We start from the raw sequence: 14,427 nt of genomic DNA on the forward strand, positions 1-14,427 counted from the left end.
TCAAGTCCCCTACACAGAGAGACCGAAAGAATAGTGAAACCCATCTCTTATCCATAGGGTCCCTTTACTCAACCCCAAACCCATTGTTAAACAGTCCTTCTCTGGCCTTGCCCACACTAGTCAGCCCTTCATTCCACCAAGGGAAAGCTATATGAAGCATTGAGACACTTTAAAACAACAGTCAGAAATTCTGGAAAACCTCAGCCAATGTCACACCTTTCAAAAACTGGATCCACAGTAGTCTAGCTGCTGAGCAGGCCACGTTTAAGTGAAGAGGGTTTAGGCCACTCTCTCTTCCCCTCCAGCCTTAAGCCTCCCGGTTACCATATCAAGGGAGCATCGCCCTTGCCCACTTAGCCTCAGTTGCCCGCTCCAGAGCTCCAGCGGATTTATTTCACCACAGTCAGGAGCCGCTCGGAAAGCAAAGATTAAAGGGGAAAGTCGCAGCTGTATATTTATATTTTCATTGCTAGAAGGGAATTGATTTCCGCGCATTTATTTTGGTAGTTGTAATACACAAGGGCGGATTTGCGTCACCCAAGCAACTTGTCGGTGGAGATAAAGTTGCACAAATATTGAAAGGGGAAGTGCTAGGAGTCATTATAGAGTTTTTCTCCGGAAGAAATAAGGATTTCTGCAGTATCCTAAAATACTAAGGCCGCTTCTATTTTGAGACCAATCTCACAGGCACATCCGCTCATTTAGTCGGAGTTGGAGCCCATCAAAAAACAGGAGATGACCTGAACTCCGACGAGCCCAGGGTTTCCTGCTGCTTTCTTGGTTCGGAGGGGGCGGAGGGGATCGCTCCTCAGGCTGCCTTGAGCTAGGGTAGGCCCTGGATAGCGCTGGCTGATGTCTTTACTGAGGAACTCGTGACCTGCGAGTACAGAGGATCCGTGGGCGAAGCTACAGCTTGCAACCGGGCTGCGGGCTGTAGTGCTGGGAGAGGCGTGCGGCCTGGCGAGCTAGCAGTCTGTGTGGAATCACGCCCTCCCGGCTCTGAAGTTGTGAGAGCTACCTAACGCGGGGGATTTGGGTGCCACAGGGAATCTGAAAGACCCGGTGTTCCCGGGCAACAGGTTCCCAGGATCCTCCCAAAGACACTAGTCAAAGCATGTGTATGTGTGTGTGTGTGTGCGCGCGCGCGCGCGCGGCCGGGGGCGTTGGGGGGGTCGTTTTCATTTCTCGGTCTGGTGCCTCCCTGAGCATAAACTCAGAGCTGAGCCCCGGGCTGAAAGTCCACTGTCAAGTTGGAACCGCCCGCGGATTCCAGCGCTCGCCAAGCGAGGACAGGACGCACGGCCACCCTGCAGCCAGGTTGCTGGGGCCCGCCTGCCTGGCCAATGCACACCTTGGGCCGGGTGCCCCACCGCCCTGTTCCTTGTCACTCCTTTGCCTCCAGTCACACACAGCATCGATCTTCCTGCCTCTGTAGACCCGGGTTCCCTGCTTTCAGGTGACCACACTCCTCCATCTCGGTGGAGAGTGCACCCCTGTCCTGGCCAGCTGGGAGGAGAGGGAGAGGGGCAGGGAGTGGGTTGAGGAGATCCCAGCGCAGGCTTCTCGGAAGTGATCGGCTAATCAATGATGCCGAGCACTTTGGAGAAAGTCCAACCCTAAACAGGGCGGCAGCAGCCTTCCCCTCAGCGAGCTCACCCACAGTCTGTCCCTGACTTGGGCGCGGCGAGCCCAAGCTCCCCTTCCAACATAGTTGGTCAGATGTCTTAGTGGTGAGGGTAAGTCAGAACGCCACAGAAGTTCTATTAGGAGATGCTTATTAGGACAATCGAAAACAAAATGTTACGTGGTTTCATTATGGTTATTATTTTATTTTCTTCCTGAAATGTGCAAGAACAGCTCATCTGGGTGGCCTGTGGTCGGTTTGGGAGAGGGGTGGGGAAACCCGTCCTGACTATAATTTAAAAGAGGGTGAATTCTTAAAATAGAGATGTTGATGTTGCAGAAAATCCCCCCCCTCCCCAGCGCACCGCACCCACCCAGCCTACTACAGACCCCAGAGCGCGACTGGGTGAAGGCGGCCAGCCCCGCGACTCCTGTGACCAGGCCAGAGACGCTCCCAGACCGGGAGAGAGGAGGTCAAATTGAAAGTGGTTTTTAACCCTAAGGAAATCTGCTTTCCTGGGCAATTTGCAAAGCAATGGCCCCCACGTGATAGGGGGTGACAGGGATGAAGCAGGAGGGAGCCGAGGACATTTCCTACAAGGTGCGTGCCTTGGGGACACGCGTGCCACCCTCCTGGGCTCTGTGCTCCGGGGACTTGTCTGGTTACATCCTGGGGAGATGGACATTCGGGGTCATCCATTCGATTTTGTTTGAAAAGCCACTCGTCCAAATTGTCACTGCGTGACTGTTCAGAGTATAACCAACTTGTTATACCCCCGTCCTAGTTTCTCGGGAGGATCTCCGCGGGACTCCAGTGGGGCTGGCGGGAATCGGGGTCACAGCACCCGGGCAGGGCCCTGGGCAGGATGCGGGAATCCCGCGGTAAACGCAGAGCGCTAGGGAATCGCGCAAGGTCACCAAGAGCCAGTCAGGAAAGCTCCTTGCTCCACCCAGACGCGCGGGAGCAATAGCTCCCCACCTCACGAAGACCCCGACCGGCGGTGAGTGCTTCCCTCTCGGGTGGCTTTGGAGGACTCTGGGGTCCCCGAAGCCGCCACCCGCCCGCCCCTAGGCAGCGCGTAACCGGCGCAGAGCCCAGCTTGGCCCCAGGCTTTGGCGTGGCCGGGGCGTGGCAGAGAGCAAGGGCCACGCCTCCTCTGTCCCAATTCCCGTCCACTCCCGGGCCCCATTGGTCTCGAGCATGGCCAATGAGCGCCCGGATCGAGGTCCTACCCCGGGACAGACTAGTAAGCTCCTGCCAAAACTTTGGGAGTTTTTAGAGAGGAGTTTTTTTTTTTTCCCCCCCCCCCCCCGCCTTTACTTTTTTTTTTTTAAGCTAACGGATTATTATTGTTGTTGTTTTAAATTTAGCTCTCAGGGCTTAGCTGTTGGAGTTTTTCTTTCGGTGCCCAGCCCCTGTCTCCCCGGCGTGCGCTGAGCCGCGGCCCCCGCCCGCCCGGCCGCTCCAGCACCTCTCGCTCGTCTCCAGCCGCTGGGAGAGCGCGGGCGCCTCGCCGCCTTTCAAGTGAGGCCAGGGGCCGAGGTGGGGATCAGCCGGCGCCTCCTCCCTCGGTTGCGCCAGGGTTCCCTGGCCGCTCTTCTTCAGGACAGGCGGAAAAGCGAAAGCGGATCGTCTCTGGCCTGGCCTCCGCCGCCTCCCGCTGTCGTCCTCGGCGCGCCCGGTCCCCGCACATCCACCCAGCGGCCCGGCTCCGGCTGGACTGCGGCCGCCGCGCGCGTGCGGCCGGCCCCTGCCAGGATGTTTGCGGCCGGGCTGGCCCCTTTCTACGCCTCCAACTTCAGCCTCTGGTCGGCTGCTTACTGCTCCTCGGCCGGTCCGGGCGGCTGCGCTTTTGCCTTGGATCCAGGCGCCGGGAAGAAGCCATCCTTCTGCATCGCAGATATCTTGCACGCCGGCGTGGGGGAGCCAGGGGCGGCTCCCGAGGGCCTGGTGGGCACCTCGGCCGCCGCCCTCACCGCGCACTTGGGTTCCGTTCACCCGCACGCCTCTTTCCAAGCTGCCACCAGGTCCCCGCTTCGACCCACGCCTGTGGTGGCGCCCTCGGAGGTCGCAGCTGGCTTCCCACAGCGGCTGTCCCCGCTCTCAGCCGCCTACCACCACCACCACCCGCAGCCGCAACAGCCGCAGCAGCAGCCGCAACAGCCACCCCCACCGCCGCCACCACCACCACCACCGCAACCCCGCGCTGGCTCCTTGCAGCCGCTGGTCTCCGGCACTAGAGGGGCCCCGAACTCGCACCACCACAGTGGCTCGGCCCCGGCCCCCTCCAGCAAAGACCTCAAATTTGGAATTGACCGTATTTTGTCTGCAGAATTTGACCCCAAAGTCAAGGAAGGCAACACGCTGAGAGGTAGGCGTTGGGTGGGAGGCTGCGGGCCTCTCCCTTGACCCCGGACTGGCGTGGGTTGCCCTTGAGCGTTTTCACAATTCTGGACAAATGGTTGAAACGAATTGTAAGGAACGTGGGATCCACTGGGTCTAAAACTCACCTGCTCTACGCAGAACAAATCATTCCAAAGAGGCTTTAAAGAAAAACACGCATGCTAGAATCAGTATTCATAGAAAACAGTGGTTGGTGTAAATGTTGGCCAGAATGACCATGATCTCTCTTGGATTATATGCTGAGAGTGAGAGGACAAGAGAGAGACACACAGAGAAACGGAGAGAGCTAGCGAGTTGTGTTGGCTGACAGGGAAAGCCCTTCTGGGGAACACTTTCCCTTCCTTTTATTTGATTTCTAGTACAATCCCACCCAAGGGGGATAGGTAAACAAAGCCTCGGGGGTCCGCCGGATTCCCTGAAGAGATGCAATGCAGCGGCCTGGGGGTACCTTGGTAGGGGGTGGTCTGGCCTGTGCGATGCCCGAAGGCTTCTTTGCCTTGCTTCCGCCAATAAGTGACTGCGTTTGGGCTCATTCTGTGGGACCCTTTGCGTGGATGTGGGCGTGAGGGACGTGCACTTGGGAGCCCAGAGGCGCGGGTGCAGGGGGGTCTCTCCTGACTTGAAGCCAATCCCCGTTACGGAGTGTGCCTTTGCCCCAGGTGTAACGTTCTTTCGTTTTTTGGTCTCCTCTCCAGATCTCACATCCCTGCTAACCGGAGGGCGGCCCGCTGGGGTGCACCTTTCGGGCCTGCAGCCCTCCACAGGCCAATTCTTCGCATCCCTTGATCCCATTAACGAGGCTTCCGCCATCCTGAGCCCCTTGAGCTCCAACCCCAGAAACTCCGTTCAGCATCAGTTCCAAGATACGTTTCCAGGTACAGAAACTCTTGTCTCCGGCCCAATGGTCAGGCGTGTTGACTGTCAAAAAATCCCAGGACAGACGAGGTGGCGCAATCCTGTAGTCTGGGCGGGCCAGCGGCTACAAAGTCAGGAGAGAAACCGAAAGATTTCTCCCCAGCGAGCTGAGCTCTTGCTTGCTTAGGTGGCTCCTTGGGGGAGAGGGGCAGTACAGGGGGAGCCTAGAAAATATCCAGGATGAAGGAGGGGTGTGTGTGTGTGGGGGGGGAGCGCAGTTGAGAGCTTTCCCTAATCTTTTCGCTGGAGAGGGTGGTTTGAAAAATATGACACCAAGAAGTGTGGCTTATAAACAAACACTGACACATTTTTCGGGGATAGGCTCAAACCCCCTTAGCTCGGAGAAGTTCTCTGTCCCTGGGCGTATCAAAGAGTACACGCAGGCACGCACGCCTCTGTGCACCACCCAGGCCCCAAGGACTTTTTTTTTTTTGCCTATCATTAGCATGACTGATGGCCATGCACTAGTGTTTGTTTTTACCTTGGAATTCATCCACAGCATGTTGGTTTTAAACTTTCTGTTCATCGTCTTAAAAACTGTATTGAGGAGTTAGGCCATTCAGTGTGTGCGTCAGTGGATACGGAGCCATTAGCGCAGTTTGAAGCAGCTTGGTGAGCCGCAAGGCCAGGCCTCAAGCTGGACATTAACGTGGCACTGTTGTCTCTGCTCCCGCGTCCATGGGGCACAGGTCCCTATGCTGTGCTCACCAAGGACACCATGCCTCAGACTTACAAGAGGAAGCGCTCGTGGTCACGCGCCGTCTTCTCCAACCTGCAAAGGAAAGGCCTGGAGAAAAGGTTTGAGATCCAGAAATACGTGACCAAGCCAGACCGAAAGCAGTTGGCGGCCATGCTGGGCCTCACCGACGCCCAGGTAAGTCCGTACCAGCATCAGCGCACAGCGCCCTCGGGCGGGCGGCGACACCGGGTCTAGTCCTGCGAGCCCTCTTCACCTAGGCCGACTAGCCGGCCACCTGCGGCCTCAACGCTGGGTCTTGGGTTCCAGGAGACTTGCTGAAGTTGGAGACACGAGGTCCAAGGAGAGAAGGGTTAGTTTGAAGCGCAGAAGTTATGAACAAGTAGCCCATCTCCAAAAATGTCAACAAGTCTCGCCTGTTTATTTTGGCCAACAAGGGAATGAACTTCAGCGAAAGCAAATAGGCCGCGGGAGATAGTAATTATGTACTCAAATGTAGTGCCGGTGGCTTTAGGATGAAGTTTATTTCGGAAGGGTGAAAAACAAAAATGGATTATTCTCCCCCCCCCTTTTGTCCACTCTCTCTCCCTCCTGCCCTCCCTCCTCCCCCTGCTGCTGCTGTTGGATTATGAAATCCCCAGTTGTGAGGAAGTGAAAATATCATTTCCAACAGAATGACTTAGCTGCTGAAAGGCAGGCGTCTGCCTGGAGCAGCCACAGTCAGCCCCATGTTTTGCCGGCTTAGGCTTGGGAGGAAGTCTGATGGTGGTAGGTTTTGCCTACTTGAATTTGGGGGAGAGACAATAGGACACCTCCAGTACTTCCACTGTTTTGTTGTTTTTGTTTTCCCTCAAATTTAAGAAATGGGGTTTCCTTTTTTTTTTTTTTTGAGTTTGTGGTTGACTCGTCTTGTTTTATACCCCCCACAGCAGTGGCCCTGGTGTCCTCAGAACTCATAGTCGCCAGCAGGACAGTGACCAAAGGAGGGGGGTATGCTTCTCAACCCCCAGATACTCTGGCTCTGTGACTATGCCACTGTGCCACTGTGCTGTCCTCCACTGTACAACTTCTCTTCCCAACACACACACACACACACACACACACACACACACACACACACACACACGAGGAGCTCAGCCGTTTTCCACCAGCTGTGTATGTTATTTTTAAAAGGGAAGCTGGAACTTGTGTGAATACATCGTTGAGTCCCCCTAGGGGATCGTATATATTTATATAGATTCTCTGCCCCTGTGGCTACCCTCCTCTTCACTTTGAACACGTTGAATTTTTTCTGAGCCCGAGGGAGGACTGACTGGGGCAAGGTCTCTATCAGCCAAGGAAATGCCCTGTTACTGAATTTTTTCCTGGGTGCATCCACCCCTCTGGGAGAACTCTTCCAGCCCCTGCGGGCTTCTCTGAGTCCCATAGTTGCTCTTTAAACAATCATTGCTCTTGCAGGGACTTTCCTTGGTTAGGGACAGCAGGAGAGGGCAGACATACAGCCGGGATTCTTGACATTGGCTCATCACAACGCCAGACTGCCTTTAGCTTTAGCGTGGTTTTTCTGAGCCACGGGTCCATATTTTTAGGCAGATTCTCATGGTAGTACTTACTCAAGTGTTTAATCAAGAAGCATCGATTTAAGGTTGAGAACGCTAGTAGGTTAGGGATGTGTGCAAGAATCTGCCTTTACAGTATTCACCCAGGTCACTTCAGGTGGGACGGGAGAACCACGTTTTCAGACCTGTTCTTTCCTCTGGGACTCTGAGCCTATTGCAGCGTTTGGCACTTGGGAGAGCAGCTCGGTGCCCGCTTGCCGTGCGGGGCTGCAATTGAGTCGTCGTGTCAGCGTCTCATCCCAGTGTCCTTTCTTGCCTCCTTGTGCGACCCAGGTCAAGGTGTGGTTCCAGAACCGGAGAATGAAGTGGCGGCACTCCAAGGAGGCCCAGGCCCAGAAAGACAAGGACAAGGAGGTGGGCGAGAAGCCTGCGGGCGGAGCCTCGGCTGCGGATGGAGAGCAGGACGAGAGGAGCCCTAGCCGCTCGGAAGGCGAGGCGGAGAGTGAGAGCAGCGACTCGGAGTCGCTGGACATGGCCCCGAGCGACACAGAGCGGACCGAGGGGGCAGAGCGTACTCTGCACCAAACAACAGTTATCAAGACATCGGCCTCCGGCTCCCTCGTCCCGTCCAGCAGCAGCAGCAGCAGCGGAGGCAGCGCTGGAGGTGGCGGCAGTTTTAGCTTCGGCAGCGCAAGCGGCCTCAGCGCAGGCGGCCTCAGCAGCAACAACAGCTCGGGGAGCGCCAGCAATCTTGGCTGTAATGGCGCCCCGGAATTGCTCCCTGCGCCCCAGCCCGCCACAGTCAGTGGTGCTCCCCAAAGCCCCGAGCCAGCCCCAAACTCCGCTGGGCGGCTTATAGGCTAGACCCAAGCGGAAGGACCAGGGGCCCTGCGTGCGGCCTTTGCAGCTGCACCGGCTGGGTTTTGTGCCTACTTTATGTTGGCAGCCACGGAACAATGGGTGGCAATATGTTCTACCCCTGGATCGCACTGAAGCTCGCACCCGCCCTGAGTCCACGCGAGGCAAAAGGCTCCAAGCGAGTGGAACTCTCCTTGGAAGGGAGCCGTTGGGGACTGAATTGTGAAGTGTTTAACTGTTCCTCCCCTACCAGAAGTCGTTGCGTAAAGACGCGCTGCACTTCCGCGGACGCCTTAAACTTGTAAATAAAAAGTTTACTATGGTTTTTAAAAGGATGGTTGGCTTGCTGGGGCGAGGCGGTTGGTCGTTAGGGCCAGGGATCTCCCATAGCCTGCCTCCCTTGCACTTCAGAGTGTAGTAACTGAAAGGCGAGGGGCAGTCTCAAAGCCACCTCTGTGGTTCCTCTAGTAGTTCCAGGTTCCAGCCATGATCCTTAGGGTGGCCTGGGTGAAAAGTGGGATATGAAATCCGTGAGGCCAGTGCAGCAGATGATGTTTCCACGTGGAATCTGGACTCAATGAACATATGCCCCGACTTTACTGACTTCAATGTGCAGAGTCGGAGTGGAGAAAGCTGCGGTGCTGAGCAGCTTGGCTGCCCAACCAGTCTTACTCACCAGGAAGCTGCTCATCACCCTGCACAGGCTCTCCCAGCAGCCGCACCCCTTACTCAGAAATGGGTAGGAGGGGCACAGGCAGGACTGTAATGTTACAGCAGAAAAGACAGGCTAGGGCTGGAAGCTCAGCCCATAGCCCCGTCATGATTTTAAAAAGATGCCTGAGCAATTCTGTCAAGGAGGTGACTTGTCCATGGTTTAGGGGGATGCAGGACCCCACGGTCTACTTTCAACGAGCCATAAGCCTATAACTGACTTCCCTACCCTACAAATCTTCCTTGGAAAATCAGCCACTGCAGGGATGCAGCACAACAGAGCCCCTTTCTTGCAAAGCCAGAGGCGAATCCAGAGGCTGCTTCCTATCCCTATGGGAATATGTTGAACCTGTTTTACCTTGACACTGATGCTAGGATGGTCTGTTTAGTACCATTTTTTTTCAAGTTTCCAACTCAAACTTTTCTTGAGATCGGTCATCTCTGGATCTCCTTTCCTGGATACTACAAGATGGCTGGGGTTGTAAATGCCCCTTTGGGAGATATTAAAACAAATTTATGTTGCTGAAAAATTTTGACCACTCGACGGATACTGTAGAAACAGCACAGCAGGCCTCCAGGCCCCCCCCACCCCCAGACCCAGAGTCCAGAACAGGGATATATTTAGGTCAGACAGCCTAGGTCCCATTGGCTCCTTCATTTTGACTCATGTCCCTGGAGTTCTAGGACTCTCATTCTAAACCTCCCCACACTGGGGTGGAGCAGAGGCCACAGATGTAACCTCCTTTCTCAACAAGAGCATCAGAGTGGGTACAAAGACTCCAGGCCCCTAGCCCCCTGTGCCAGCCAATATCCCAAACCCCCAATGGAGCAGGGCCTCTTCAAGCAAAGGCACAGCTTAAAGGGTAGCGTACTACAGGGGGAACCCAGCTTCAATGGCCTTAGCTTTGTCTTGAGAGTTTCTACACGCCCCTCTCTGGGTGGGGACTGGGGTGGTCCCTCCAGTTTTTCCACAAGGCCTTCTAACCCTTCCCAAGGTGTTCTGTGTTTCTGTTTCATCTTTATTACTGAGGGCTGCGTCTTCTGACTTAGCAAATTTGAAAAATCTGGAACTAGAACATTAGCATTTTGAGGCATTTAAGCCAGGTGTTGATGCTAAGGAAAATAACCTAGCCGCATAAACTCGTATTTAGTTGGGTAGCTGAGGTGGGCTGGTGGCGGGGTGGCGGGGTGGCGGGGGGGGGGAAGCTTGGGAGGGATTGGTTCTGTGTGACCGATAGCTACCACCAAGGATCCCAGCACTGCCAGCCCACTCGGAGTATCCTTCCATTCCTGCTAAACCTCTACCACATTTCCCCTCCACCCCCTGCCCTTCAAAAGTGAAGGAAACAGTCTCCAGGGGCACACAGTGATGTGATTTCAGATAGAATTAGGCCTGAACTCGTCCAGGTTCCTCCAGGTCTGGGAGCTGGGGGCAGGGTAAGCCATACAGCAGTCACCGAATATGGTAAGGGGCAGCGCGGAGATTGAATGCTTTTTTTGCATGGGTACTCCTCCAACTCCCCAGCTTCGGAACATTCGTCCCATGAAATTCTCTGGAACAGTTTTACCCTGGACAGTAGAGTTCTTCCACATTTCAATCAGAAACGAATTGTCAAGAATCCTGGTGAAGTTTCCCAGTCTTTGGGAAGGAGAGTGGCTGGGAGGTAAGGATTTCTTTCTGTGAGTGGAGCCGGGATGAGAAAGCCCTCCTGGTGGCGCTCCTTGCCAGCAGGCACGGCCGGCCAGGGAAGCTAGAACCCAGGGTCCCCAGGCTGGAAGAAAAGGCTGAGCTTGTGTTAGGTCCCTAGGTGCCGGGTCTCGAGGCCGGAGCGAATGGGCGGGGGTGGGGGGGTGGGGGGGGTTGGGGAGGGGAGGGGCGGGGAACGGGGGAGTAGGGGATGGAGCAGGTGGGAATAGGGGAGGAACCTAAGCTCTGGGGCTGAGCTACGTGCCCTGGAGCTGCAGCCCCTGGTCCTTGGGCGTGCCACTCAGGGCTCCAGCTCCCCTCTAGCACCTCTGAGCAGAGTTCTACACGCCGGCACTCCGGGAGTCCACGGAGCGCGCAGTGCTTTGCGCATAAGCCTACCAAGGTGCACCGAAACAAACAACGGTGTTTGTTTGGATAGAGAGAGACCTAATCCCACGCCCCCCTCCGTCTCTGGCACTTACAGACAATACACAGCGAAGACACGTGGACTCGCGTAGAAAAGGATGATCTACTGGTTTCTTCAACGATTGTGGACCAAATTCCCGATCCTCTATGACAAGGCACAGCTAGCCTTCTCCTCCCAACCCTTTACAGGCCGACTGCTGCGTCCGCGAGTGGGTGGGAAGGTTGTCTTAGCAGAAAAAAGTTGCCAAGCGCTAAGTTCCTCAGACTAAAATGCTGAATCCGTGCCATGTTCTCCGGTATTTGCCGACTCCAGGCAGAGTGGGCAGGTGTCTTCAAGTGGGGAAGCACCATCTCCTGGGGACAGAACGGACAAAGCTGACCTGCGCTGGCACACATAGAAGTTGGGTCTTACTTTCTCCAAAGAGGAATTTGGCAGTCACATCAGCTGAGGAGCGCACTCTGTGTTGTCTCCCACGCCCACTCCTAAGTAAGGATTTCTGTGCACCGAGGCTCAGATTCCCGTTTACCTAAAACTCCTCGGAGCACTCCCCTCTGCTTCACTTTCCGCCCCCACCCTGTCCCACAGCTCTGTACAGCTCTTTGGGGGAGACTAAAGGAAGCCCAGTGGCCCAGATCCTTTTACCATATGCTTTCCCTATCCAGCTCTGGAGAGGGAAGGCAGCCCTGGATGTTGGAGAGGTCAGGGTAATATGAAAGTGAATCTGGCCACACTCTTCTCTGGGCGTTGGTGGAGGGAAGGCAGAGCAGGAATCTGGGCCATCAGTAGGGCTTTGTGGCTTGAACTTGACCTGTGGAGCTTTAATTCATTCCTGGGTCTGACTCCACCTGTCCCTTAAGCAAGACCAACTTGAAATGGACTCCCTTGGATGGAATGGGCTGAAGTGAGAAATGGGGAAGAGATGTTGGAGGCTGAGATCACGGCAACGACTCCTTTGTCACCTCTTGGTTTGAGTGTCTCCCCGTGGTTTGTCCTTTTTGAAAAAGAAAAAGCAGAAGGATCTTGTGTTCAGCACATTCCACTGCTTCAGAGATGCCCGAGAGAACCCTAAGCACACAGGCACCTCTCTTCCTCCTTCTGTGGCTTCTGGCAGGGGAAGATGCAAGCTGGGGGTATTAAGGAGGACTTTGACTCAGAATGTCAAAACTGAAGGATTAAAAAAGAGAGTATAAGAGAGTCCATGGTGGTGAGGAGTTCCCATTAGCCCTCCTTTTCCCCCCCGGGCAGTACCTGAAGGATGTCCCAGTGGGAGTCGCCATTCTCCAGGAGAACTGTGCGTAGGGGCCTGGACATGCCGTGCCTGTGGGCACCATTTGTGAGGGGTTTTTTCCCCCTTCAGTTCTTGACTGGAAATCTAGGAAAGATTCAAGACTGGAGGTCAGTAGTGGCCTCCGCAGACACTTTCTCTATTCCCTTATTAGTTCTGGACTCAGCCCGAGATGCAAGTCCCTATTGCTAGACAGCAGAAGACAAGGCAGCAGGTGGCACCACTTGATGCAGGTTCAGAGCTCCAGGCTCCTGATGTGGGAAGTATGAAAGAAGGCCAATGGAAGGAGCTGGGCGTGCCTAGCAAGGACTGTGTAGATACCGACTAGGCACAGAGGTGTGCATTCCTCCTTCCTTCCCTCACTTACCAATAACTAGTGACATGACCTAGGGGCATTCAGCAAACTTGGTGGCTTTAGTTTCCTCCACTGCATGACAGGATATAGTCAAGCCTATCTCGAGGATTTATTGTATTGAAATAATGCATGAATGGGACTGACATTTGACATATGGTTAAGAATCACTTGGGTGGCTTGCAACTTATATTGAAGTGTCTGGGTTCTGGCCTGGGTGCTGCTTCTGATTCCAGCATCCTGCTAATGTACACCCTTGGAGGAAGCATGTGGCTGCTGAAACAGTTGTTCTCTTGCTACCCGCATAGGAGACCTGGATTAAGTTGGTTCCTGGTTTTTGAATGCCACAGCTGCAACTGTTGGGGAGCATTTGGGCAGTGAATGAATGAGAGATCTGTCTTTCTCTATGTGTCTTTCTCTTCCTCTCAGATAGACAAAATAAGTTTAAGACTTTTAAGAAGTGAATGAATATAGTGGCTTATATACAATTATAGGTTTGGAAGTCATAATATCTTCTTGAATTTATCCATTGTAATATTTATTGAGGTAATTGTTAGCATTTTTATATAATGGGGACAAAAACACAATGAAGACGATCCTTAAACTTTTTCAGTCATTAGGTGGGGTTTGTCCTGTGGCCAAGTGCTCAGAGGATGTCCTCAAGGACAAGCCTGGCAGTTAGGACCCTGTGTGCTCACTGATTCCATTTATTCCATTCAGGCATACACTGGCACCTCTTCCTTTTGATGTGTTTTGGATCTGAGCTCAAAGCCTTGTGGATAGAGAAGGTGCTCAACACAGTTGATTGGAGGTGTAGTTGAGATGGTTTTCTGACACTTAAGACTTGTGGAAAGCCTTAAGCAAGTGTCTGGGATCAGCAGAATGAAAGTTATGCCTACCTGGTCAGATGTTATCAGGACAAATGAGATTCTTAGAGAATATTGTGTTAGTGTTCTCACCTGACTGCAGTAAGAGAATATAGGCAAAACGGAAACGGGAAGTCAACATGAAGGCACCCTCAGTCTCCTGGCCATCTTCTGGATCCCACTGGGAGGAGAATCACAGGCTGAGCATGCCCCACAGGAGTGGCCCCTGAAATTCTGCACAGCCTAGCTTGTCATGCCAAAAGCACAGAGCTGGCTCCAACCATCACGTTCTTTGAGTCGCTTGATCTCCACCGATTCTGCACCGTGTAGGTAGGTCTGAATCAGTGTTCTGGGACCTTCAAGAATTCAGGTCCACAGTTGGGTGGCCAAACATCCAGTCCCGTGCTGGTCAGGTGCGAGCCGAGCTATAGGACTGGGAGGCTACCATTTTGAGGGGGCATTGGCTATAGTTGGTGATCTAAGCATTTTCATTTCCTTTGCCTCTCAAAGGTCCCTACAGCCTGTGATGCCCACTCTAAAACCCTCACGCAGCATTTTGTGCCTGAAAAAATAAAAAGAAGAGATGAAAAGCTATACAGAAATAAAAATTGGGCTGGTGCAATAGCTCAATAGGTTAATCCTCTCTCTTACAGTGCTAACATCTCACATACCTCTGGCTGATCCACTTTTGATTCAGCTTTCTGCTTTTGGCCTGGGAAAGCAGTGGAGGATGGCCCAGAGTTTTGGGAACCTGAACCCACATTGGGGACCCAGAAGAGGTTCCTGGCTCCTGGCTTCAGATCAGCTCAGCTGGCCATTACGGTCATTTGGGGGAGTGAATCAATGAATAGAAGATCTTTCTTTCTGTCTCTTCTTCTCCCTGTAATTCTGCCTTTAAAATAAAACAAATAAACCTTTAAAAAGAAGTCAAACTAAAGACTAGCCCAATTTCAAAACTGTGTGCCCACAACAATTTACAGTTCTCACCTCTCTGGCTCTTCCCATTTCTTTGTCCTGCTCCTAATTTGTTTGTCTCACCACTT

At 53.7% G+C, this 14,427-nt stretch overlaps 1 protein-coding gene across 1 annotated transcript; it reads left to right on the top strand.

Annotated features, from left to right (window-relative positions):
- Nucleotides 1–2,556: 2,556 nt before the first annotated feature.
- HLX (H2.0 like homeobox) lies at nt 2,557–8,368 on the top strand. The gene is made up of 5 exons (XM_040985707.1): nt 2,557–2,624; nt 2,995–3,995; nt 4,723–4,902; nt 5,632–5,816; nt 7,532–8,368. The coding sequence occupies exons 2-5, from the start codon at nt 3,383–3,385 to the stop codon at nt 8,060–8,062; spliced, it is 1,509 nt and encodes a 502-aa protein (XP_040841641.1). The 5' UTR covers nt 2,557–2,624; nt 2,995–3,382; the 3' UTR covers nt 8,063–8,368.
- Nucleotides 8,369–14,427: the final 6,059 nt, after the last annotated feature.

This window comes from Ochotona curzoniae, unplaced genomic scaffold, assembly GCF_017591425.1.
Source record: "Ochotona curzoniae isolate NIBS_2020 unplaced genomic scaffold, NIBS_Ocur_1.0 contig_430, whole genome shotgun sequence".
NCBI lineage: Eukaryota > Metazoa > Chordata > Mammalia > Lagomorpha > Ochotonidae > Ochotona > Ochotona curzoniae.